We start from the raw sequence: 27,186 nt of genomic DNA on the forward strand, positions 1-27,186 counted from the left end.
CCACTGCACTCCAGCCTAGACAACAAAGCAAAACTCCATCTCAAAAAAAAAAAAAAAAAAAAAAGGCCCTATCCCACATATACACCTTCCACAAGATGACGAAATACCACTGAGCATACCGGACTGTGTGGCCAGCCAGATCAGATAACACTCAGTTTGTGACCGGCAGCTGTGTCATCCTACCTGGGTAGACATTTCATCTCCACTAGAATTCATCAGCAAACCAGGAGATCTTCTTAAAAAGAGAGCTCCCATCAAAACAGGAAATAGAGGTGAGCAAGCCATCCATCACAACAGATATCTACTAGAGCTTCTCAAACTCCTGCCTTCCTCCTTTTATCACTGCCTTTTTCTAGCCACTGCCTCAAGTGTACAGGGCTCTTCTGCAGTCCCTTCTGCCCTTATGAGTTGAGGAATGAGATCTGATAAACCTCTTCAATTTAAGAATTTGAGGACTTCTAAAAGCGTATGAATGTTTATAAGAACCACAGGGAATGAGCAATGCTGGGTCTCTGATGATGAGACCTCAAGTATCAATAAGTAAGCTTTTTGAGTGTGTTCACTGACCTACTGCCTCTTGAATGACACCTTGTAAGTGGCTGCCAAGTATTCTGTGCAATACCTTCTGTTTTACATTTGTGGGAAGATCTCTGCCCCAGTGGGCTCACCTTTCAATTTTCAACACCTCCTTCTTACTCCACCCACCCCCCCACTCTGGACTACTGCACCAGTGGCTTATGAGAATCTTCCTAATCAATCCTGAGGGGAACAGAGAACACCCAACAACAAAAGAAACCCATCAAATAAGTACTTACATTGTACGTTTCACTAAAATTCAGAGTAAAGCTACTTCCTTGACTGTGTGTGTACATAAATACATATAGATTGCCCACAATCACCCAGGCAACCAGATAGAATATTGGACTTTAAAGGCACAATGGTCATGTCATTCTTCACAAGAAGTTAATTAGCTTCTCTCTTACAGAACACTACTAAGACTATGATTGGTAATGTCTGAACTCCTGCTCAGCTATAAGTCATAATAAATAATTAGGCTATTTCTCTGGTAACTGTCATTCCTTGACTGCTGAACAATCTTCTATCATTAATGACTGTTGTATTTTACCATAGGGCAGGCATGTTTCCAATGGCACCCAGGTATCCACAGGAAGTTTTAGCTAGGTCTAATTACTGTAAATCTCTTGCAGACCCACTCACCTCCCCATCCCAATATTGCTATCCAAATAAAATTAAGCTTAAAGGAATAGACAGGTCACAAAAGGGTGGAATAGTTTATGGACCAAGTGCATGTGTGTTCATCAGGCAACAGTTTTCTATTTCTCTTTAAGCACTGGATCATTAGGTTTCTTATCTCTTTGGGGCTGCCTTGAGTTATTTCTCAGTCCACCAGCAATCTGGTGTTCAGGATTCTTTTTTTTTTTTTGAGACGGAGTCTCACTCTGTAGCCCAGGCTGGAGTGCAGTGGCGTGATCTCGGCTCACTGCAACCTCCGCCTCCTGGGTTCAAGCGATTCTCCTGCCTCAGCTTCCCAAGTATCTGGGACTATAAGAGCGTGCCACCATGCCCATCTACATTTTTTTGTATTTTTAGTAGAGATGGGGTTTTTCCATGTTGGCCAGGCCGGTCTTGAATGCCTGACCTCAAGAGATCTGCCCACCTCAGACTCCCAAAGTGTTGGGATTACAGACATGAGCCACCACGCCCAGCCTGTACTGTGAAGTACAGCCAGGCCACAAAGTAATTAAAACTGGAATAGCCAAGCAAGAACTGAGATTGTTTGTTCTTTTTCTCAAAGTCCACTGTATTAGTTGGGGTTCTCCAGAGAAACAACCAATAGGATATATGAGGAGATTTATTATGGGAATTGGCTCATGCAATTATACAGGCTGAGAAGTCCCAGCACCTGCCATCTGCATGAGCCTGGCCACAAAATATCCCCTTCTTTAGTACAGGACTAAAGTACAGGACTCGTTTAAAAAAAAAAAAAAAAAAAAAAAAAAAAAGACTTGAGTCTCACTGTGTCACCCAGGCTGGAAAAAGTGCAGTGGTGTGATCTCAGCTCACTGCAACCTCCACCTCCCGGGTTCAAGCAATTCTCCTGCCTCAGCCTCCTGAGTAGCTGGGACTACAGGTGTGCACCATCATGCCCGACTAATTTTTGTATTTTTAGTAGAGATGGGTTTTTGCCATGTTGGCCAGGCCGGTGTTGAACTCCTGACCTCAAGAAATCCTCCCGCCTCGACTTCCCAAAGTGCTGGGATTACAGGTGTGAGCCACTGCACCTGACCCTAAAGTACAGGACTCTTGATCACTGCCCTGATTCATCCTCTTTAGGGATGTGCTTCCTGGATAGTGTGCGTATTTGTAATACCTGTAGAATCCCTGCCCTATCTCAAAAAAAATAAAATTAAAAAAAGTCCAAATAAAACCTTCCAGAGAAATGGATTCATAGTCATTTCTATTGGTGATCTCAGGATTGCATAAGTATAAGAATGTTTAGAAACAGGCAAATTTGGCTGGGTGCGGTGGCTCGCATCTGTAATCCCAGCACTTTGGGAGTCCGAGGCAGGTGGATCATTTGAGGTCAAGAGTTGGAGACCAGCCTGGCCAACATGGTGAAACCCCATCTCTACTAAAAATACCAAAATTAGCTGGGTGGTAGTGACCCGCACCTGTAATCCCAGCTATTCAGGAGACTGAGGCAGGAGAATCGCTTGAACTCAGCAGGTGGAGGTTGCTGTGAGCCGAGATCACGCCACTGCACTCCAGTCTGGATGACAGAGTGAGACCCTGTCTCAAAAAAAAAAAAAGAAAGAAAGAAAGAAACAGGCAAAAGTTAAGCAAACTGCTGTGATTATGGGGTTATGAGATTGTGTATATTTGGGGTCTTTATGTGTACCTCATATTTCCATAATGTAGTCACACAGGGACCTTTAGCATTTTTTACAGGAAGACATATACTTACCTGAATTTCATCCTCAATGGCAGTGATGGCAGATATGTGGCACATGTGTCGCCAGTTGCCACTGCTTACTCTCTGCTCCCACCTTCATAACAAATAGTGTTAGTCAATCACAGCACTCTTTGTCATTGAATTTGGAAGTAATACCATAATGTTTTTCAATCTGGCCCTCTACACAGTCATGTCAATAGATCAGAGTAGTCATTTGAGTTGAAATCCATTTGTCATTTCTGTTCTAATTTTTAGAGGTCTTATGGTACATTGTCTTAATTAAAGAGCAGGGGTAGCAAGGAGTAAAATCTGATTCAAACTAGCTCAGAAAAGGGAGATTTATTAAGAATACAACAGACAATATTACAAATGTCTGGACTGTGAAGTACAGCCAGGGCACAAAGTAATTGAAGCTGGAATAGCCAAGCAGGAACTGAGATTGTTTGCTCTTTTTCTCAAAGTCCACTGTATTAGTTGGGGTTCTCCAGAGAAACAACCAATAGGATATATGAGGAGATTTATTATGGGAATTGGCTCATGCAATTATACAGGCTGAGAAGTCCCAGCATCTGCCATCTGCATGAGCCCGGCCACAAAATACCCCCTTCTTTATAATGACTCCAGTAACATTGGATTAGGGGCCCACTCTACTCCAGTATGACCTCATTTTAACTACATCTGCAATGATGCTATTTCCAAATAATGTCACATTCTGGGGCACAGGGGGTTAGGATTTCAACACATGAATTTTGGGGCACACAATTCAACCCATAACACCAACAGCATCACTCTTTTTTTTTTTTTTTTTTTGGTGGCAGAGTTTCGTGCTTGTTGCCCAGGCTGGAGTGCAATGGCATGATCTCGGCTCACTGCAACCTCCGCCTCCTGGGTTCAAGTGATTCTCCTGCCTCAGCCTCCTGAGTAGCTGGGATTACAGGCATGCACCACCATACCCAGCTAAGCTTTGTATTTTTAGTAGAGACGGGGTTTTACCATTTTGCTCAGGCTGGTCTTGAACTCCTGACATCAGGTGATCCACCAGCCTCGGCCTCCCAAAGTGTTGGGATTACAGGTGTGAACCACCGCGCCCAGCCCAACACCATCACTCTTAAACCACATACCCCTTGCAGCATCTCCTGGATTTGCTTCTCCTCTTATTTGAGTACTTTTTACAAAAGTATTACCAATGTGGATGTTTGTGCGGCGGACCTTTTGAGGCCTTGTGTGACTGGATAAAACTTACTCCCTACTACCTGTGATGCAACAGAGTAGTTTGGATAGTGGTTGTTCCCTCCATATCTCATGTTGAAATGTGATCCTCAAGGTTGGAGGTGGGACCTAGTGAGAGGTGTTTGGAGGTGTTTGGGTCATGGGTGTGGATCCCTCATCAATGCCTTGATGCCATCCTCAGTAGAGTGAGTTCTTGCTCTATTAGTTCCCAAGATATCTGATTGTTAAAAAGAGCCTGGCACCTTCTCCGCATTCTGTTGCTTCCCTCTCACCATGTGATCTGCGTACTCTGGCTCCCCTTGCCTTGCACCTGAATGGAAGCTTCATGAAGCCCTCATCAGAAGCAGATTCAGACAGAAATGTACAACAAAATGTGAGCTTTAGGGTAAGAAACTAAGCAGGGCATGGCGGTGCATACCTGTAGTCCCAGCTACTGGGGAGGCTGAGGTGGAAGAATTGCTTGAGCCCAGAGAGGTCAGCACAGAAAATTTTATTTTTGTTTTTGTTTTTGTTTTTTTTTTTTTGAGACGGAGTCTCGCTCTGTCGCCCAGGCTGGAGTGCAGTGGCGCAATCTCGGCTCACTGCAAGCTCCGCCTCCCGGGTTCACGCCATTCTCCTGCCTCAGCCTCTCTGAGTAGCTGGGACTACAGGCGCCCGCCACCACGCCTGGCTAATTTTTTTGTATTTTTAGTAGAGACGGGGTTTCACCGTGGTCTCGATCTCCTGACCTCGTGATCCGCCCGCCTTGGCCTCCCAAAGTGCTGGGATTACAAGCGTGAGCCACTGCGCCCGGCCTTGAAAATTTTATTTTTGACAATTCCACTCTTTGCCATCTCTATTCCTTCAGAAAAACTAAACTTATAAAAGAAACTTGGTTTTACAACAGTAATATATTCCTTTTTTGAACAAGTACAACTTTTAGAAGTTGACTGCTTTTATTTTAATAACCTATATCTGCCTGTCCTGTAGTGCTTTGGAAGTTTAGTTTTGCTGTGAGCAGCTTCATATTTATTTAGATGAACATGTGGAAATTGAAAGCAAGAAGCTCAATAACATTGTTTTCTCCCAATTTGTAGCCAAGCAATTTGACATTGATTTTTTTTTTTTTTTTTGAAAAATGGCAGAGAGGGTCTATTTATGACAGATACAGTCAACTCTCAATATTTTCAGGGCTAAATCTTCCAGCCATGCATTACAAATAGGTCCTTATTTCTTCTTTTCAGTAACCTGCTTTTTGGTCATTTCAAGGCAATATGCAAAAATGGCCCATTTTTCTAGGGAAAGATGTGAAGGGAAGCGATCGATGATAGAGGCTATAGTTGATTTTTCATTATCAGCAAATTTCTACTGTTCAGAGAAAAATGGCTGTATTATACCTAGATTATTCCTATGTTTTATTTTTTACTTATATATATTGATTGATGGCAATTTATTTCCTCATCTCTTTCAGCAATCTTTTCAATGTGTTATTTTGATTCAGACATATACCAGAATAAGTCTTTTTTTGAGACGGCGTCTCACTCTGTCACCAGGCTGGAGTGCAGTGGTGCGATCTCGGCTTACTACAACATCCGACTCCCTGGTTCAAGCGATTCTCTTGCCTCAGCCTCCCAAGTAGCTGGGATTAGAGGCACATACCACCATGCCCAGCTAATTTTTGTATTTTTAGTAGACACTGAGTTTCACCATTTTGGCCAGGATGGTCTTGATCTCCTGACCTCTGGTGATCCTCCCACCTCGGCCTCCCAAAGTGTTGGGATTACAGGTGTGAGCCACCACACCCAGCCAGATAATAGAATAATTCTAAAGAAGTAAAACTCTCTGAAAGTTCACAGATGTAAGTTGTAGTAAGTCCATGTTTATGACATTTCTATGCATTATATAAATAACTGCAAAACTCATTAATCGTGCTTAACCCTTCTTTTCTTTTCTTTTCCCCTTCCTTCCTTCCTTCCTTTTCTTTCTTTGTTTTTTTTTCTTTTTTTGAGACAGAGTCTCACTTTGTCACCCAGGCTGGAGTGCAGTGGCGTGATCTCGACTCACTGCAACCTCTGCCTCCTGGGTTCAAGAGATTCTCCTGATTTAGCCTCCCAAGTAGCTGAGACTACAGGCACGCACCACCACTCCCAGCTAGTAGAGGCGGGGTTTCGCCATGTTGACTAGGCTGGTCTCGAACTCCTGACCTCAGGTGATCCGCCCGCCTCAGCCTCCCAAAGTGCTGGGATTACAGGTGTGAACCAGCACACCCAGCCTTAACCCTTGTTTTCTAAGGTTCCAGTAGCACAGGAGTAATTGTAAGTAGTACATGGGTTACAAAGGAGGTACTTGGCTGAAGCTCCTGCAGACCTTTTTTTTTTTTTTTTTGAAGTGGAGTCTCGCTCTTGTAGCCCAGGCTGGAGTGCAATGGCACAATCTCAGCTCACTGCAACCTTCGCCTCCCGGGTTCAAGAGATTCTCCTGCCTCAGCCTCCCGAGTAGCTGGGACTACAGGCGCCTACCACCACGCCCAGCTAATTTTTGTATTTTTACTAGAGATGGGGTTTCGCCATGTTGGCCAGGCTGGTCTCAAACTCCTGACCTCTGGTGATCCACCCGCCTAGGCCTCCCAAAGTGCTGGGATTACAGGTATGAGCCACTGCACCCAGCCCTTTTTTCCTACTTCTATTTCCCTTCCTTTGTTGCTTCTAATTCTTAGAGATTGCACATAGTGTGGCAGGGACTGTAGAACTGTGGGAACTGACAAAGCTGAAGACTTTTAGTAAGTCCCTGCTTGACAACACTATAACCATCTCACATGTAGCATACTACTTCACTGTGACTGCCCAAAGATCTGTGATTCCCAGCACCATCCCACAGCCAGCTCACCCCTAGCCCCAGTGGAAAGTAGTCTTCTTGCTGAATGAACATTCTTTCGGCTCTTCAGAACAACCCCTCTCCCCACAGGAGGGTGGAATTGAGGATCTCTAAGAATCCTTTTAACTCTATGCTTATATAATTTCATGTAGATAATATACAAGAGAAATGTTTAAAATTTGACCTTTCAATGCTTTTTAAAAAGTAATGGATTTTTAGAAAGGATTGTACTGAACAAAAGGAGCAAAATATAATATAATCCGTTTCAGGCCCATAGCCAGGATCAGGTTATAAGCTTAGTAGATGAGTGTAAGAAAGGTGATTCAACAGAAAAGGAGCAGGACTGGTCTAAGAGGGAAGAGCCACATTTGAAATTAGCTTCACAGTGCCCTCTGGAGAAGGGAAAAGTAAGGTAGCAATGGATGGATTGAGCGTGTGACTCTGAATAGGTCTTACTGAATAGGGGAGACAAAATGGACAGTGGGAGAGAACGAAGTAAGGTACCATAAGAGGTAAGACAATGTTGCAAAAAGGCCAAGAAGGAGAAATTTGTGACTCTCTTACTTAAATCAGGACATTTCCAAGAAGTATTAAAGACTATCTATCGGAGTGATGGGGCTTAATTATTTTAAGTATTAGCTTGGCCGAATTTTCACTGGTAAATCAGTCAATCCTCCTTCCCTCCCTCCCTTCCTTCCTTCCTTCCTTCCTTCCTTCCTTCCTTCCTTCCTTCCTTCCTTCCTTCCTTTTGTGCTAAAATTCTTCTCTGACTTATGGTACATATATTTCTGTTACATATCCTATACTGGTCTTATGTGTGAAGCCTGCATTAATGCACTTAGAATTTTTCATATTGAGGCTGGGCACAGTGGCTCACGCCTGTAATCCTAGCACTTTGGGATGCCGAGGAGGGTGGATCACTTGAGGTCAGGAGTTGAAAACCAGCCTGGCCAACATGGTGAAACCCTGTCTCTACTAAAAATAAAAAAAAAATTAGTTGGGCATGGTGGCGCACGCCTGTAATCCCAGCTACTTGGGAGGTTGAGGCAGGAAAATTTCTTGAACCCAGGAGGTGGAGGTTGCAGTGAGCCAAGATTGCACCACTGCACCCCAGCTTGGGCAACAGAGTGAGATTCCGTCTCAAAAAAAAAAAATTTTTTTGCATATTTAATGAGCTCCAAATATTCTGTAAACTCCTACTCTGTAATTAAGCGTGGTTTAAAAAAGAACATACGTAGCTGGGCTCAGTGGCTCAAGCCTGTAATCCCAGTACTTTCGGAGGCCGAGGCAGGCGGATTACCTGAGGTCAGGAGTTTGAGACCAGCCTGACCAACATGGTGAAACCTCGTCTCTACTAAAAAGACAAAAATTAGCCGGGGTGGTGGCGCATGCCTGTAATCTCAGCTACTTGGGAGGCTGAGGCAGGAGAATCTCTTGAACCTGGGAGGTGGAGGTTGCAGTGAGCCAAGATCCTGCCACTGCACTCCAGCCTGGGTAACAGGCAAGAGTCCGTCTCAAAAAAAAAAAAAAAAGTCATGCAGATGACTTTTCTTAAGATGTCATTATATTGGCCATCACTAGCAGTTAGTCACTTTTATTAGATGTTAATATTCACAGCTTTTAAGGCATTACATGTCTCCAGGTTCAAAATAGCAAAGAGAAAAGAGCTTAGATTATTTGGCTTTGTCTATCAAGACATTAAAAGAATGCAAACTGAAAACCATACAATTTCTACTTTTGCTATTTTCCAGGCTAGCTCACGTTAGCTCCAATATCATCCTAAAATATGAAGCCAGATTGGGCAATGAAATTGCAATTTTTGATTGCTGCGGGAGGTTCCCACACAAAAAAGAAATTGCAGTTCTGATTTTTTTTTTTTTTTTTTGAGACAGAGTCTCGCTGTGTCACCCGGGTACCCAGGCTGGAGTGCAGTGGCGCCATCTCGGGTCACTGCAAGCTCCGCCTCCCGGGTTCACGCCATTCTCTTGCCTCAGCCTCTCTGAGTAGCTGGGACTATAGGTGCCCGCCACCACGCCCGGCTAATTTTTTGTATTTTTTTAGTGGAGACGGGGTTTCACCGTGGTCTCGATCTCCTGACCTCGTGATCCACCTGCCTCGGCCTCCCAAAGTGCTGGGATTACAAGCGTGAGCCACCGCGCCCGGCCGCAATTCTGATTTTTAAAAAGTTAGTCTTTTTTGGGGGGTGGTGGGTGGATGGAGTCTCCCTCTGTCGCTTAGGCTGGAGTGCAGTGGTGCAATTTCAGCTCACTGCAATCTCTGCCTCCTGAGTTGAAGATATAGATTCTCCTGCCTCAGCCTCCCGAGTAGCTGGGACTACAGGTGTGTACCACCATGCCTGGCTAATTTTTGTATTTTTAGTAGAGACAGGGTTTCTCCATGTTGGCCAGGCTGGTCTTGAACTCCTGACCTCAAGTGATCCGCATGCATTGGCCTCCCAAAGTGCTGAGGTTACAGTGGTGAGCCACCGCAACTGGCCAAATTAATCTTAAATGTTTTCAAACACTGATCAACATCATTTGAACAAAGCAACTATAATACATTAGGAGATGGATGGGAAAATTTGAACACAGACTGGATAATCAGTATTAAAAGATTATCATTAATTTTTTTTACCTTTGCCTCTCTCACTTATCATTAATTTTAGGTGAGACAGTGGTATTGTTTGTATGTATTTTTAAGTCTTTATCTTTTACAGATACAAATGGGAGGGGGAATGGACAGGAGTCCAATGAAATAAGATTGGCCATGTAGTGATAATTGTTGAATCTGAGTAATGGTTATATGGGAGTCCATTATACTACTTGCTCTACTTTTGTACATGTTTAAACTTTTCTCATAATAAGCAGTTTAAAAATTTGATGAAAACTTTTTCTATTTGTGAATTTAAAAAAGACTAGGCTTTAAAACAGGTAGTACCAATAGGAAATCAAGTCTGCAGCTCCCACAGTCCTTTTTTTGTTGTTGCTGAGGTGGGGTCTGGCTATGTTGCTCAGGCTAGTCTTGAACTCCTGGGATCAAATGATCCTCCCACCTCGGCCTCCCAAAGTGCTGGGCCACAATCCTTTTTTTTTTTTTTTGACACTGAGTCTTGCTCTGTTGCCCAGGCTGGAGTGCAGTGGTGTGATCTCGGCTCACTGCAACCTCCATCTCCCAGGTTTAAGCAATTCTCCTGCCTCAGCCTCCTGAGTAGCTGGGATTACAGGTGTGCACCACCAAACCTGGCTAATTTTTGTATTTTTAGTAGAGACGGGGTTTTGCCATGTTGGCCAGGCTGGTCTCAAACTCCTGGCCTCAAGTGATCTGCCTGCCTTGGCCTCCCAAAGTGCTGGGATTACAGGCGTGAGCCACCGCGCCCGGCCCCCACAATCCTTTTTTAATACATACACTGTTTCTTAAACCTTTTATACATAAGCAGCTACTTTGTGCCATCTGATAATTTTATGATGGCTTTATGGGTAAAGACTTGGGGGACCAACTGTATAGAAGCAGAGATGATGGCAAAGTCAGATCTGAATGAATAAAACATATTTATATGCCCCTTGCAGGCTGAAAGAATAGCTTAGACTGATTAAAAGTGAAGTAGGGGCTGAGCGCCATGGCCCACGCCTGTAATCCCAGCACTTTGGGAGGCCAAGGTGGGCGGATCACTTGAGGTCAGGAGTTTGAGACCAGCCTGGCCAACACAGTGAAACCCCGTCTCTACTAAAGGAACAAAAATTAGCTGGGCATGGTGGTGGGCACCTGTAATCTCAACTACTTGGGAGGCTGAGGCAGGAGAACCTTTTGAACCCAGGAGGCAGATTTTGCAGTGAGCCAAGATCACACCACTGCACTTCAGCCTGGGCAACAGAGCGAAACTCTGTCTCAAAAAAAGAAAAAAATAAAGTGAAGTAGAGATTTTGCTCACATAGATGGATTGGGTGATCTGTGAGTAATCAGCATCCTAGTAGCTGGTAGTGAGAAGGCAGTACACCATAATGAATGACTGAGCATAAGCCAGTCATAGATCCAAATCTCAGTTCAGTCAATTACTAGATGTAATCTTACTGTATGTTCTAGAGCCTCAGTTTACTCATCTAATCCCCCATATACTGGGGGACTGTTGAAGTTTAAATAAAAGATATGTAGTGTTAGTACAGCAGGTCTGGCTGTTCAGTCCTTACATGTCTTCAAGGGAGCCTGGAACCATTACTGACCTTTGGCCAACCCCTGGAAATTTGGCCTTCAGAATGTTCTCATGTGAATGGTTGGTGATTATGATTTATACACCTGGAGCAATGGACCAGGCCTCATCAGATTGTCAGGATTGCTTTGCATAAACATCAACCTATATGAAGTGCATTTGGTTTCATTTGTGAACCTGTGCTTCAGTTGCTTTGGCTGGTAATGTAGCATGATGTCACTATGAGCCTGAATCTCAATAAAAGTCTCAGACCAAGAGACTTAAACAGTTTTCCCTGGGCAGAGACATTCTGCACATGTCAATGCAGTTTGCTGCTAGAGAGAAAGCCTATCCTATGTGGCCCCAGATGGGAAAGTACTCAAAAGCCTGTCCCTGACCTCTCTGGATTTCTCCTGATATATTTTTTCCTGTTGCTCTTAGTCTGTGTAATCTTGCTCTAACAAAACCTTAGCCGTGAGTATTGAGTTTTATGAGTCCTCGTGGTGAATCAGCAAACTTGAGGGTGAATTTAGGACCTGTGAAATATAAAGGGACTAGTACAGTACCTGAAGAATAATACACATCCAATATATGCTTGCTAGTGGCATTTACATTCTGCCTGCTGGATGTCATAGGGGACAATTGTACTCTACTAGAATATAGGCTGGGAATACAGGACTTTGCCTGATTTTCTCAACGATGCCCTTGGAAGAAGGGAACATTTCATCAGTGGGAAACCTAGAGGATATAACTCCAAGATTCTCCTCTGGCTTGCCATCCTTTTTGACTCAGAGTGGAGAGGTGCCATGTAGAACAAATATGTGGATGAGTAGACCACCAACTGAGACCTCTGGAGAATGCATGCAGGGCAAACTCTTTTACCATTTTGAAGAGTAACAAAAACAATGAAAAGCCTTGTTGAGAGTTACAAGATTTAGAACACTTAGACTAATGTTATGGTGCTCCAAGTGTGGGTGCCACAGTCTGGATCTTCCTTTTAGGTAACAGCCACCAGAGACAATGGTGTTAAAAGTGGTTATCAGGAAGGCCAGGCACGGTGGCTCACGCCTGTAATCCCAGCAGTTTGGGAGGCCGAGGCAGGCGGATCACTTGAGGTCAGGAGTTCGAGGCCAGCCTGGGCAACATGGTGAAACCCCATCTCTACTAAAAATACAAAAATTAGCCAGGCATGGTGGTGCATGCCCCTGTATTCCCAGCTACTTGGGAGGCTGAGGCAGGAGAATCACTTGAACCCAGGAGGCAGAGGTTGCACTGAGCCGAGGTCACGCCACTGCACTCCAGCCTGGGCGACAGAGTGAGACTTTGTCTCAACAACAACAACAACAGCAACAACAACAAGTGGTTATCAGGAATTTCCCCAACTCAGCCAGAACCAAGCGAACAGAATGTTTTAGTCTATCCAGGCTGCTATAGTAAAATACCATCAACTGGGTGGCTTATAAACAACCGAAATTTATTGCTCACAATTCTGGAGGCTAGGAAGTCGAGATCAAGGCACGAGAATATTCAGTGAGGGCCGGCTCTATGATGTGTAAGTGGGGTCTTTTCACTGTGTCCTCACATTGTGGAAGGGGTGAACTCTAGTCTCTTCAGTCCCTTATAAAGGATTGGTAGTACCCTTATATAGTGCTGAAAGGTACTCACATGACCTAATTACCTCCCAAAGCGTGATACCTCCTGATACCATCACATAGGGGATTAGGTGTCAACACATCAACCTGGGGGGAACACAAACATTTAGTCCATAGCACAGAGCTATTTCCAGTAAGCACTGGGCATGACAGAAAAAGAGTCTTCAACTGTGAGGACTGCACATAAACATTAAAAAATAACTGGATTGGGACTTCAGTTGAGAGCTAATCCTAGGGAAGGAAGAGTCTAGGATACCCATCTTGCAATTTCTTTTTTCTTTTTTCTTTTTTCTTTTGAGATGGAGTTTTGCTCTGTTACCCAGGCTGGAGGGCAGCTGCTCGATCTCGGCTCACTGCAACCTCCGCCTCCTGGATTCAAGCGATTCTCCTGCCTCAGCCTCCCGAGTAGCTGGGATTACAGATACCCACTACCACGCCTGGTTAATTTTTGTAATTTTAGTAGAGACGAGATTTTACCATGTTGGCCAGGCTGGTCTCGAACTTCTGACCTCAGGTGATCTGCCCGCCTCAGCCCCCCAAAGTGCTAGGATTACAGGTGTGAGCCACCGCACCTGGCCCCATCTTGCAATTTCTTTCTAGGTCTGTATGAGTGTATGTTTATGGTTCTTATCCAAGTGACCAGGTCTAAGTAAGAGACATCAAAAGATCCTTGTGCCCCCTAAAATGAAATAATAATTACGATAGTAATTTATGTCATGCATTTTATTGATATTTTTAAAATAAGTAGCCTCCAAGACGGATATGGGTGATCTTGATAGTGATTTTTCCCTCTACTGGTTTCTTAAGGGATGATGAGCATAAAATTGTTGGTATAAGTTTGCTCTTTCACACTTGGATTTTATTTTTGTTGAGCTCCTAATCATTTAGGGTTACTTCAGAGGTGACTTGATTGTACCCTCTGTCGCACGTAATGATTATATCTTTATCATTGTCAACCTCGCTGTAATATTTCATCATATCACTGTCATTCACATGATCACCGTATGCATCGTTTCTGGAATCTAACTTACGAAAGGACCTGGGAGAGGACTTGACTTTGCTTGAAAAATGTAGGTTTTGAGTGTTTTTCTCCTTTGCCTCAGAAATATCATTGACCAAAGGCTTATAGGTTTTGGCAAGATGTTTTTTCTTGTAGGATTGACAAGTTTCAGCTAATTTAGAGTTGGATAATAAGGCTGCCTTGCCTAGACTCACTGACCTTTTTGGATTAAAATGTTTGGGAGGCTTAGCCAATTCCTGTAGACCGAATGGCTCGGATGGTGAGATTTCATTTTGTGGATGAGATGAGCAAAGTGGCTTGGATAGCTGAGGTGGCCTGACTGGCTTTTCTGGACTGGCTAGCTTACACGCATAGTCTAGCTTACATAATTTTTCTAGGCTGCCTGTCTTATGTGCCTTTTCCAGGTAAGATGACTTGCTTAATTTTTTTGAGCGTGATGACCTGGATAACCTTTTTGGATATGATGGCCTAGTTAACTTTCCTGCACTGTTTGGTATGGATGGCTTTTGTAGACTTGAGGGCCTGATTAATTTTTCTGTGCTGGATTGTGCGGATGCTCTTTCTGCACTTGAGGAATCAGATAACTCGTCTACAGTAGATAGCATGGGTTGTGTTTCGGGACTGCACTGAGAGGCTGTCTTGGCTTCACGGAATGATGTTTTGGACGACTTGGCTGCTATACCTTTTTTCTTGACCCTGAAAGTATAGAAAATTTGGAGTATAATGATATAAAACAAAAGAGACCTATTACTATTATCGGAGAACATATGGTACTGCTTAGACCTGTGGTCTTTTGGGGCTTTAATATGAAAACTGAACACAGTAAGAATCGGAGTGTGATGGCTGGGTGTGGTGGTTCACACCTGTAATCCCACACTTTGGGAGGATGAGGTGGGCAGATCACTTGAGGCCAGGAGTTTGAGACCAGGCTGGCCAACATGGTGAAACTCCATCTCTACTAAAAATACAAAAATTAGCCTGGTGTGGTGGCGCACACCTGTAGTCTCCAGCTACTTGGGAGGCTGAGGCAGGAGAATCGTTTGAACCTGGGAGGCGGAGGTTGCAGTGAGCTGAGATCATGCCATTTTACTCCAGCCTGGGTGACAAAGTGAGACTCTGTCTCAAAAACAAACAAAAAAACAAAAACACAAAAACAGAATTGGAGAGTGGTGAAAGCCACAACTAAGGTTATAAATATGAACCCTTGTTTAATGCTTTTTCTTAAGAGCATTTTACTATTTAACCACATTAGATAACCATATAATCCACATATAGAATTACACAAAGTTGTTTCAAATCTGCTGTAAAAAGAGAGAAACACACACACACAGAGAGAGAGAGAGAGAGAATGAACCTCACTTATTTCAGAATTAAACTTTTTATTAAAAAGTCACAAATTGATAATGTATCACAAGAAAAAAACTGTAGAAAAAGTCATTGTTTTGTATCATATTTACAACATCAAGTTATCTGTGCATATTTAAATTCATAACATTCCTCTGAAACTAAAGGAATACAGTACTGGTACCACATTTTAGTCACCAGTCTTTGGAATGGGATATTTTTAGGGCACTAGTATATAAAAGGCAGGCACTGAGATCATGAGAGCAACAACAGTGAATAATTTTTCATGCGATTAAGTCTTAAAATGGTAGATTATCCAAAATGTTTTATTGTCTTTGAAAAACAGAGACCCAATTCCCTCTCTCTTTCTCTTCATTCTCCCACTCTTATTTGGATATTCATGCCCTCTTTTCCTGCAGTGAATTTATAATGCAATTAATGTCCTGGAGTTCAGCTGAACCTTGAACAAGAGACACTTTGACTGAAGTTAATAATGTACTAGAGAATATTTAAGAGCTGATAATAATTTAAGGGAAAATATTCACCTACAAATGATTGGTAGCTCTTCAGAAGTCTAAAGTTAATATTAAGTAACCTGAACAACAATGAAACCTCCACTATATGTACACACACACACACACCTCGCACTCTTAATTTAAAGGAGTAAAACTTACATTCCTGCTTTGGACGTATCATCGCTCAGACAATTATAATGGAGATAACAAAAACAGATAAAGACAAAAGACATGATGATAATACCAACGCAAATGAGCAGATTTCTTCTAAGGTAGTTCAATTTTGTCTGCATTGATTCAACAGGTTTATCTCCTGCAAAGAGATTGTATAATCAGAGAAGGTGTTAGGTAACCAAGTTTTTTTCCACATTGATAGTGGTTTGATAGTGTAGATCAAAACAACATTTCTTCATCAATTATTTTTTAAACTTCATTAATTGTACCACTGTTATGTTTTTACCTCACGGATCCAGCCAGTCCAGAAGCTAAATCTGGGAGGCATCGCTGACTAATCCATACCATTACCTGGGTTATCCCTGAATCTTGGCTTGCTTATCACATTGCCCAGGTTTTTGAATCTGTGTGTGTATGTCTTGCATGTAAAAGTGTACTTGAGTGTTAATGTGTGTGTGAATGTGTGTGTGTAATTGAAAAGGGATGTAACAAAAACAAACCTCTGTTAAAAACCTACTATATGCTGGAGTTCTGGAAAGATGGCCAAATAGGAACAGCTCTGGTCTGCAGCTCCCAGCGAGACCAACACAGAAGGTGGGTGATGTCTGCATTTCCAACTGAGGTACCCAGTTCATCTCACTGGAACTGCTTAGGGGTACCCAGTCCATCTCACTGGAACTGCTTAGGGGTGCCCAGCTCATCTCATTGGGACTGCAATGGGTGCAGCCCAAGGAGGGCAAGCAGAAGCAGGGTGGGGCATTGCCTCACTTGGGAAGTGCAAGGAGCCAGGGGCCTCCCTCTCCCAGCCAAGGGAAGCAGTGAGGGACTGTACTATCCAGCCCAGATACTACGCTTTTCCCATGGTTTTGGCAATCCACAGACCAGGAGATTCTCTCCTGTGCCTACAACACCAGGGCCCTGGGTTTCAAGCACAAAACTGGGTCGCTATTTGGGCAGACACAGAGCTAGCTGTAGCAGTTTTTTTTTTCCCCAGTGGCACCTGGAAGCCCAGTGAGACAGAACCGTTCACTCTCCTGGAAAGGGGGCTGAAGCCAGGGAGCCACGTGGTCTCGCTCAGTGGATCTGACTCCCATGGAGCCCAGCAAGCTAAGATCCACTGGCTTGAAATTCTCGATGCCAGCACAGCAGTCTGAAGTCGACCTGGGACGATGGAGCTTGGTTGGGGGGGAGGGGCGTCCACCATTACTGAGGCTTCAGTAGGCACTTTTCCCCCAGACAGTGCTAACTAAGGAGGCCAGGAAGTTCAGACTGGGTGGAACTCACCACAGTGCTGCAAAGCAACTGTGGCCAGACTGCCTCTCTAGATTCCTCCTCACTGGACAGGGCATCTCTGAAAGAAAGGCAACAGCCCCAGTCAGGGGCTTACAGATAAAACTCCCACCTCCCTGGGACAGAGCACCTGGGGGAACCAGTGGCTGTAGGCACAGTTTCAGTGGATTTAAACGTTCCTGCCTGCCAGCTCTGGAGAGCAGTGGATTCTGACAAGGAGGATTCTTCCAGCACAGAGCTGCTAAGAGACAGACTGCCTCCTCAAGTGGGTCCCTGACCCCCATGCCTCCCGGATGGAGAGACCTCCCAGCAGGGGTCGACAGACACCTCATACAGGAGAGCTCTGGCTGGCATCAGGCTAGTGCCCCTCTGGGACAAAGCTTCCAGAGGAGGGAGCAGGCAGCAATCTTTTTTGTTCTGCAGCCTCCGCTGGTGATACCCAGGCAAATAGGGTCTGGAGTGGACTTCCAGCAAGCTGCAGCAGACCTGCAGAAGAGGGGCCTGACTGTTAGAAGAAAAACTAACAAACAGAAAGCAATAATATCAACATCAACAAAAAGCAACCCCCACACAAAAACCCCATCCAAAGGTCATTAGCCTCAAAGATCAAAGGTAGATAAATCCACAAAGATGAGGAAAACCCAGCACAAAAATTCTGAAAATTCCAAAAATCAAAATGTCTTTTCTCCTCCAAATGATCACAACTCCTCTCCAGCAAGGGCACAAAACTGGACAAAGAATGAGTTTGATGAATTGACAGAAGTAGACTTCAGAAGGTGGGTAATAACAAACTCCTCTGAGCTAAAGGAGCATGTTCTAACCAAATGCAAGGAAGCTAAGAACCTTGATAAAAGGTTACAGAAATGGCTAACTAGAATAACCAATTTAGAGAAGAACATAAATGATCTGATGGAGGTGAAAAACACAGCACAAGAACTTCGTGATGCATATACGAGTATCAATAGCCAAATCAATCAAGCAGAAGAAAGGATATCAGAGATTGAAGATCAACTTACTGAAATAAGGTGTGAAAACAGGATTAGAGAAAAAAGAATGAAAAACAAAATGAACAAAGCCTCCAAGAAATATGGGACTATGTGAAAAGACCAAACCTACGATTGATTGGTGCACCTGAAAGTGACGGGGAGAATGGAACCAAGTTGGAAAACACACTTCAGGATATTATCCAGGAGAATTTCCCCAACCTAGCAAGACAGGCCAACTTTCAAATTCAGAAATTACAATGAACACCACTAAGATACTCCTGGAGAAGAGCAACCCCAAGACACATAATCATCAGATTCTCCAAGGTTGAAAAGAAGGCAAAAATGTTAAGCACAGCCAGAGAGAAAGGTCAGATTACCTACAAAGGGAAGCTCATCAAACTAACAGAGGATCTCTCTGCAGAAACTCTACAAGCCAGAAGAGAGTGGGGGCCAATATTCAACATTCTTAAAGAAAAGAATTTTCAACTCAGAATTTCATATCCAGCCAAACTAAGTTTCATAAATGAAGGAGAAATAAAATCCTTTCCAGACAAGCAAATACTGAGGTATTTTTGTCACCACCAGGCCTGCCTTACAAGAGCTCCTGAAGGAAGCACTAAGTATGGAAAGCAAAAACCAGTACCAGCCACTGCAGAAACACACCAAAATATAAAGATCAATGAGACTATGAAGAAACTGCATCAAGTAATGTGCAAAATAACCAGCTAGCATCATGATGACAGGATCAACTTCACACATAATAATATTAACCTTCAATGTAAATGGGCTAAATGCTCCAATTAAAAGACATAGACTGGCAAATTGGATAAAGAGTCAAGACTCATCAGTATGCTGTATTCAGGAGACCCATCACATGTGAAAAGACACACATAGGCTAAAAATAAAGGAATGGAGGAATATTTACCAAGTGAATGGAAAGCCAAAAAACGCAGGGGTTGCAATCCTAGCCTCTGAAAAAACGGACTTTAAACCAACAAAGATCAAAAAAAGACAAACAAGGGCATTACATAATGGTAAAGGTATCAATGCAACAAGAAGAGCTAACTATCCTAAATAGATATGCACCCAATACAGGAGCACCCAGATTCATACAACAAACTCTTAGACACCTGCAAAGAGACTTAGACTCCCACACAATAATAGTGGGAAACTTTAACATCCCACTGTCAATATTAGAGAGATCAATGAGACAGAAAATTAACAAGGATATTCACAACTTGAACTCAGCTCTGGACCAAGTGGACCTAATAGAACTCTCCAACCCAAATCAACAGAATATACATTCTTCTCAGCACCACATAGCACTTATTCTAAAACCAACCACGTGATTGGAAATAAAACACTCCTCAGCAAATGCAAAAGAATGGAAATCATAACAAACAGTCTTTCAGATCACAGTGCAATCAAATTAGAACTCAGGTTTAAGAAATTCGCTCAAAACCATACAACTACATGGAAACTGAACAACCTGCTCCTGAATGACCGCTGCGTACATAACAAAATTAAGTCAGAAATAAAGAAGTTCTTTGAAACTAATGAGATCAAAGAATCAACGTACCAGAATCTCTGGGACACAGCTAATACAGTGTTAAGTGGGAAATTTATAGCACTAAATGCCCACATCAGAAAGCAGGAAAGATCTGAAATTGACACCCTAATATCACAATTAAAAGAACTAGAGAAGCAAGAGCAAACTCATTCAAAAGCTAGCAGAAGACAGGAAATAACTAAGATCAGAGCAGAACTGAAGGCGATAGACACATGAAAAACCCTTCAAAAAAAAATCAATGAATCCAGGAGCTGGTTTATTGAAAACATTAATAAAATAGATAGACCACTAGCCAGACTAATAAAGAAGAAAAGAGAGAAGAATCAAATAGACACAATAAAAAATAATAAACAGGATATCACCACTGATCCCACAGAAATACAAACTACCATCAGAGAATAGTATAAACACCTCTATGCAAATAAACTAGAAAATCTAGAAGAAATGGATAAATTCCTGGACACACACATTCTCCCAAGACTAAACTAGGAAGAAGTCAAGTCCGTGAATAGACTAATAACAAGTTCTGAAATTGAGGCAGTAATTAATAGCCTACCAACCAAAAAAAGCCCAAGACCAGACAATTCACAGCCAAATTCTACCAGAGGTACAAATAGGAGCTGGTACCATTCCTTCTGAAACTATTTTAAATAATAGAAAAAGAGGGACTCCTCCCTATCTCGTTTTATGAGGCCGGCATTATCCTGATAAGAAAACCTGGCAGAGACACAACAAAAAAAGAAAATTTCAGGTCAATATCCCTGATGAATATCAATGCAAAAATCCTCAATAAAATACTGGCAAACCAAATCCAGCAGCACATCAAATAGCTTATCCACCACGATCAAGTCGGCTTCATCCCTGGGATGCAAGGCTGGTTCAACAAATGCAAATCAATAAATGTAATCCATCACATAAACAGAACCAATTACAAAAGCCACATGATTATCTCAATAGATGCAGAAAAAGGCCTTTGATAAAATTCAACACCCCTTCATGCTAAAAACTCTCAATAAACTAGGTATTGATTGAACATATCTCAAAATAATAAGCTATTTATGACAAACCCATAGCCAATATCATACTGAATGGGCAAAATCTGGAAGCATCCCCTTTGAAAACCTGCACAAGACAAGGATGCCCTCTCACCACTCCTATTCAACATAGTATTGGAACTTCTGGCCAGGGCAATCAGGCAAGAGAAAGAAATAAAGCGTATTCAAATAGAAAGAGAGAAAGTCAAATTGTCTCTGTTTGCAGATGACATGATTGTATATTTAGAAAATCCCATCAACTTAGCCCAAAATCTCCTTAAGCTGATAAGCAAATTCAGCAAAGTCTCAGGATACAAAATCAATGTGCAAAAATCACAAGACTTCCTATACACCAATAGTAGATAAGCAGAGAGCCAAATCATGAGTGAACTCCCATTCACAATTGCTACAAAGAGAATAAAATACCTAGGAATACAACTTACAAGAGATGTGAAGGAACTCTTCAAGGAGAACTACAAACCACTGCTCAAGGAAATAAGAGAGGTCACAAACAAATGGAAAAGCATTCCATGCTCATGGATAGGAAGAATCAATATCATGAAAATGGCCATACTGCCTGAAGTAATTTATAGATTCAATGCTATTCCCATCAAGCTACCACTGACTTTCTTCACAGAATTAGAAAAAACTACTTTAAATTTCATATGGAACCAAAAAAGAATCTGTATAGCAAAGACAATCCTAAGCAAAAAGAACAAAGCTGGAGGCATCACGCTGCCTGACTTCAAACTATACTACAAGGCTACAGTAACCAAAACAGTATGGTGCTGGTACCAAAACAGATATATAGACCAAAGGAACAAAACAGAGGCCTCAGAAATGACACCACACATTTAAAGCCATTGATCTTTGACAAACCTGACAAAAACAAGTAATGGGGAAAGGATTCCCTATTTAATAAATGGTGCTGGCAAAACTGGCTAGCCATGTGCAGAAAACAGAAATTGGATCCCTTTTTTACACCTTATTCAAAAATTAACTCAAGAGGGATAAAAGACTTAAATGTAAAACCTAAAACCATAAAAACCCTAGAAGAAAACCTAGGCAATACCATTCAGGACATAGGCATGGGCAAAGACTTCATGACTAAAACACCAAAAGCAATGGCAACAAAAGCCAAAATTGACAAATGGGATCTAATTAAACTAAAGAGCTTCTGCACAGCAAAAGAAACTATCATCAGAGTAAACACACAACCTACAGAATGGGAGAAAATTTTTGCAATCTATCCATCTGACAAAGGGCTAATATCCAGAATCTACAAGGAACTTAAACAAATTTACAAGAAAAAACAAACACCCCCATCAAAAAGTTGGCAAAGGATATGAACAGACACTTCTCAAAAGAAGACATTTATGTGGTCAACAAACATATGAAAAAAAGCTCATCATCACTGGTCATTAGAGAAATGCAAATCAATACCACAATGAGATACCATCTCATGCCAGTTAAAATGGTGATCATTAAAAAGTCTGGAAACAACAGATGCTGATGAGGGGAGGAGAAATAGGAATGCTTTTACACTGTTGGTTGGAGTGTAAATTAGTTCATCCACTGTGGAAGACAGTGTGGTGATTCCTCAAGGATCTAGAGCCAAAAATACCATTTGACCCAGCAATTCCATTACTGGGTATATACCCAAAGGATCATAAATCGTTCTACTGTAAAGACGCATAGGAACGTATGTTTATTGCAGCACTATTTACAATAGCAAAGACCTGGAACCAACCCAAATGCCCATCAATGATAGACTGGTTTAAGAAAATGTTGCACATATAGACTATGTAATACTATGCAGCCGTAAAAAAGAATGAGTTCATGTCCTGTGCAGGGACATGGGTGAAGCTGGCAACCATCATTCTCAGCAAACTAACAGAGGAACAGAAAACCAAACACTTCATTTTCTCACTCATAAGTGGGAGTTGAACAATGAGAACACATGGAAACAGGGAGAGGAACATCACACACTGGGGCCTGTTGTGGGGGTGGGGGGCAAGGGGAGGGAGAGGATTAGGACAAATACCTAATGCATGTGGGGCTTAAAACCTAGATAATGGGTTGACAGGTGCAGCAAACCACCATGGCACATGTATACCTATGTAACAAACCTGCATGTTCTGCACCTGTATCCCAGAACTTAAAGTAAAAAAACAAAAAACAAAAAAAACCGCTACTATATGTTAAGTCCCTTGCCAGATTCATTTATACAGTATTGTGTCCGGAATTGGTGGGTTCTTGGTCTCACTGACTTCAAAAATGAAGCCGCGGACCCTCGCGGTGAGTGTTACAGCTCTTAAGGTGGCGCGTCTGGAGTTGTTTGTTCCTTTTGATGTTTGGATGTGTTTGGAGTGTCTTCCTTCTGGTGGGTTCGTGGTCTCGCTGGCTCAGGAGTGAAGCTGCAGACCTTCGCAGTGAGTGTTACAGCTCATAAAAGCAGTGTGGACCCAAAGAGTGAGCAGTAGCAAGATTTATTGCAAAGAGCGAAAGAACAAAGCTTCCACAGTGTGGAAGGGGACCCGAACAGGTTGCCACCGCTGGCTCGGGCAGCCTGCTTTTATTCTCTTATCTGGCCCCACCCACATCCTGCTGATTGGTAGAGCCAAGTGGTCTGTTTCGACAGGGCGCTGATTGGTGCGTTTACAATCCCTGAGCTAGACACATAGGTTCTCCACGTCCCCACTAGATTAACTAGATAAAGAGCGTCAACACAAAGGTTCTCCAAGGCCCCACCAGAGTAGCTAGATACAGAGTGCCGATTGGTGCATTCACAAACCCTGAGCTAGATAGACATAAAGGTTCTCCAAGGCCCCACCAGAGTAGCTAGATACAGAGTGTCCATTGGTGTATTCACAAACCCTGAGCTAGACATAGGGTGCTGATTGGTGTATTTACAATCCCTGAGCTAGACATAAAGTTTCTCCACATCCCCACCAGACTCAGGAACCCAGCTGGCTTCACCCAGTGGATCCCGCAGCAGGGCTGCAGGTGGAGCTGCCTGCCAGTCCCGCGTGGTGCATCCGCACTCCTCAGCCCCTGGGTGGTCGATGGGACTAGGCACCGTGGAGTAGGGGGCGGCGCTCATCGGGGAGGCTTGGGCCGCACAGGAGCCCACGGAGGCGGGGGAAGGCTCAGGCATGGCGGGCTGCAGGTCCCGAGCCCTGCCCCACGGGAAGGCAGCTAAGGCCCTGCGAGAAATTGAGCACAGCGCCAGTGGGCTGGCACTGCTGGGAGACCCAGTACACCCTCCGCAGCTGCTGGCCCGGGTGCTAAGCCCCTCATTGCCCGGGGCCGGCAGGGCCGGCCGGCTGCTCCGAGTGCAGGGCCCGACAAGCCCATGCCCACCCGGAACTCCAGCTGGCCCACAAGCGCCAAGTGCAGCCCCATTTCCTGCTCGCGCCTCTCCCTCCGCACCTCCCTGCAAGCTGAGGGAGCCGGCTCCGGTCTCGGCCAGCCCAGAAAGGGGCTCCCACAGTGCAGCGGTGGGCTGAAGGGCTCCTCAAGTGCCACCAAAGTGGGAGCCCAGGCAGAGGAGGTGCCGAGAGCGAGCGAGGGCTGTGAGGACTGCCGGCATGCTGTCACCTCTCAGTATTAGCTAGTTTGGTGGGGACAGGTTGGTATATTGAGTGGGGAAGGGTGGTAAAGGAGGACCATAAGCCTGTCATCTTGATGCTTATATTTTGCTTAAATTTTTTAATATCAGCTGTTGTATTAGAAATTCTTGAAGGCCTACTAATGGTAACACTGCTAAAAGTAACAGCAGATTTCTTAAATACAGCTAGCTTTTCTAATTAAACACTTTAATGTGTACTATAACAGATCGTAATTTACAAGTTTTAAGGTTAGGCACCTACCTGTAGTAGAAGATCCATTCGTTTGGTTTGTAGTCATACAATTATTTGTCCAAATGGACAAAAGTAGGACACAAATAACAAGATTCATGTCCGCAACTTGGTTCAAATGATTCGTCTACCAAGGTAGCTACTGAATTTATATGGTTCAGAGTGTTCTAGGCATTTATGACATCATTACCATTGTGTGTCATACTCTGACAACATAATCTTACCATGGGGAAGCATAAGCTTCTGTATACAGATTTTACCAAATGACTTTTTTTTTTTTTTCCCCGAGACAGAGTTTGGCTCAGGCTGGAGTGCAATGGCATCGTCTTGGCTCACTTCAACCTCCACCTCCCGGGTTCAAGCCACGGTGGCTCACAGCTGTAATCCCAGCACTTTGGGAGGCGGAGGTGGGTGGAGCACTTGAGGTCAGGAGTTCAAGACCAGCCTGGCCAACATGGTAAAACCCTGTCTCTATCAAAATGCAAAAATTAGCTGGGCATGGTGGTGGGCACCTGGAATCCCAGCTACTTGGGAGGCTGAGGCAGGAGAATCGCTTAAACCCAGGAGGTGGCGGTTGCAGTGAGCCGAGATTGCAGCACTGCTCTCCAGCCTGGGCGACAGAGCAAGACTCTGTCTCAAAAAAAATAAAATAAAGAGTAAAAAAGAAATGAAAGAACATGTCCTATAAAGGTGACAGTCTTTGAAATTATGCATTTGCGGCCATTGGAATAGAATAAAATTAAATATTAATTGGAAAACCCCCAACCTGGCCAATATTGTGAAACCCCCTCTCTACCATAAAAAAAATACAAAAATTAGCCGGGCGTAGTGGCAGGCGCCTGTAATCCCAGCTACTCAGGAGGCGAACACAAGACAATCACTTGAACCCGGGAGGCAGAGGTTGCAGTGAGCCTAGATGGTGCCACTGCACTGCAGCCTGGGCGACAGAGCAAGATTCCATCTTAAAAAAAATTAAAAAACCAAAAAAAAAAAAAAATACAACTCAGTTTTACCCTGAAGGTCTAAATAATCCTGCTCATACTTTTTAACTGTATAAAGATCAGAAAATGTTATTCTATTGCTTTTGAATAAGCTGCTTTTGAAAATTTGAATAGGGCTTATAAAGTGAAAGAATGTATCTGTCACTTTTTTTAAAAAAAGAAATCAGGTTTTTGGTTTTTTTTCCCTAGTGATAGATACATGGTAGACAAATATCTTAAAGCCAGTATTTCAGAAACAGCTTCCAAATTAATTTGAACATTAACTTCATATTCACAATGGTTACAAAAACACTTTACTTTCTTTGGCTTTAACATAGATTTATATGATTTTATTTCATTTGCAAGTTTACATGACCAGCATGTTCGTAATAATAGATTTCACTCCGAAATTCCAGGTATTATTTTGATAAAAATTGTGTATAATAAGTACACTATAAAACCCCATTTCTTGCTTCATATTTGTTGTTGTTATTGTTTTGATTGTTGCTAGGACTAGAGTAAAACCCAGTGAGATATTTGCCTCTAGCACAAAATTTAAGGGGTGTTGCAAAATTCAGTAATCAAACAAGATTTTAACGCGATATTTAAAAATCAAAATTAATGCCAAAAATCTGTGACCAACAAAATATTGAACATTTAAATAAAGACGGGATCTGATTCTGTACTTGCATGAGCCTGTCCCACTCCTCTCACCCTAATCCCAGCTCTGTATCTTGAGCCTGCAGGGCCATATTTATTCTTTTCCACTTTAAAAAGCAGAGGGGAAGGGTCCAAGGACTCAGCCAGGTGCTTAACAGGGCTGTGTCCCCGAGACCCCTAGAAATCTCACTAGGTCATTTTCCCCAGAGAGCTGCTCCTGGGCTCTTGTGTAATGATTCTTGGTGAAGAATGGCTGCTCCTGGTTTCTCTCTCCTTGGTTCTCCAGAGATTAAGCTGTACCACTTTTCGGATTTCCGCCATTATATTTGATTGTCTTGCTCCCAATGTCTGGCTGGCATCATATCTATAGGAATCAGTAGTAGGAAAAGCTCCTAAGCTCTTCCCAGCACCCACATGGCAAGTTTGAACCTTTGCCCTCATCCAGGTGAGAGAGAGGAAACTTTCTGGGGTTGCCCCCTTGGGGATTTCTACTGTCCTCCTCTGGACCTCAATTGACAGTGCAATTCTGCCTTGGGCCTTCAACTTTTTCCCCCCGTTTGATTTTTTTAATTAAAAAAATATATGCACCTTATAAAAATTTTAAATCACACAGAGGTGTTTCAGACTTCCTTTATCCCTTGAGATCTTCTGACCCCTTTAAAATTGTTTTAAATATTCCTTACTCACAGCTTGCAAAGATGCCTGAAATCTTCATCTCTATTTTTAATTGCACTTTAAAATTGCATTAGGAATATATTAATATTAACCCATTCTCATTATGAAAAATACACAAGACAGACATATACAGAGTAGAACGTTATCGACTCTTTTCCTTCCCCACTCCACTCTATCCCCATTCT

The 27,186-nt window shown here is 43.0% G+C and overlaps 1 protein-coding gene across 1 annotated transcript; it reads right to left on the reverse strand.

Moving 5' to 3' along the window:
* Positions 1-13,600: 13,600 nt before the first annotated feature.
* CXHXorf66 (chromosome X CXorf66 homolog) lies at positions 13,601-24,804 on the reverse strand. Its single transcript, XM_003272597.4, has 3 exons — positions 24,699-24,804; positions 15,932-16,085; positions 13,601-14,609 (listed from the first exon to the last, which is right to left on the reverse strand). The coding sequence occupies exons 1-3, from the start codon at positions 24,784-24,786 to the stop codon at positions 13,769-13,771; spliced, it is 1,083 nt and encodes a 360-aa protein (XP_003272645.1). The 5' UTR covers positions 24,787-24,804; the 3' UTR covers positions 13,601-13,768.
* Positions 24,805-27,186: the final 2,382 nt, after the last annotated feature.

Source organism: Nomascus leucogenys, chromosome X, assembly GCF_006542625.1.
Source record: "Nomascus leucogenys isolate Asia chromosome X, Asia_NLE_v1, whole genome shotgun sequence".
Lineage (NCBI taxonomy): Eukaryota > Metazoa > Chordata > Mammalia > Primates > Hylobatidae > Nomascus > Nomascus leucogenys.

Coding starts and splice junctions, on each gene's coding strand:
- CXHXorf66 (XM_003272597.4), bottom strand. CDS start 24,786: ATGAATCTTGTTATTTGTGTCCTACTTTTGTCCATTTGGACAAATAAT. Junction 16,086..24,698: donor GAATGGATCTTCTACTACAG/GTAGGTGCCTAA, acceptor ATCTCTTTGCAG/GAGATAAACCTGTTGAATCA. Junction 14,610..15,931: donor GATACGTCCAAAGCAGGAAT/GTAAGTTTTACT, acceptor CTATACTTTCAG/GGTCAAGAAAAAAGGTATAG.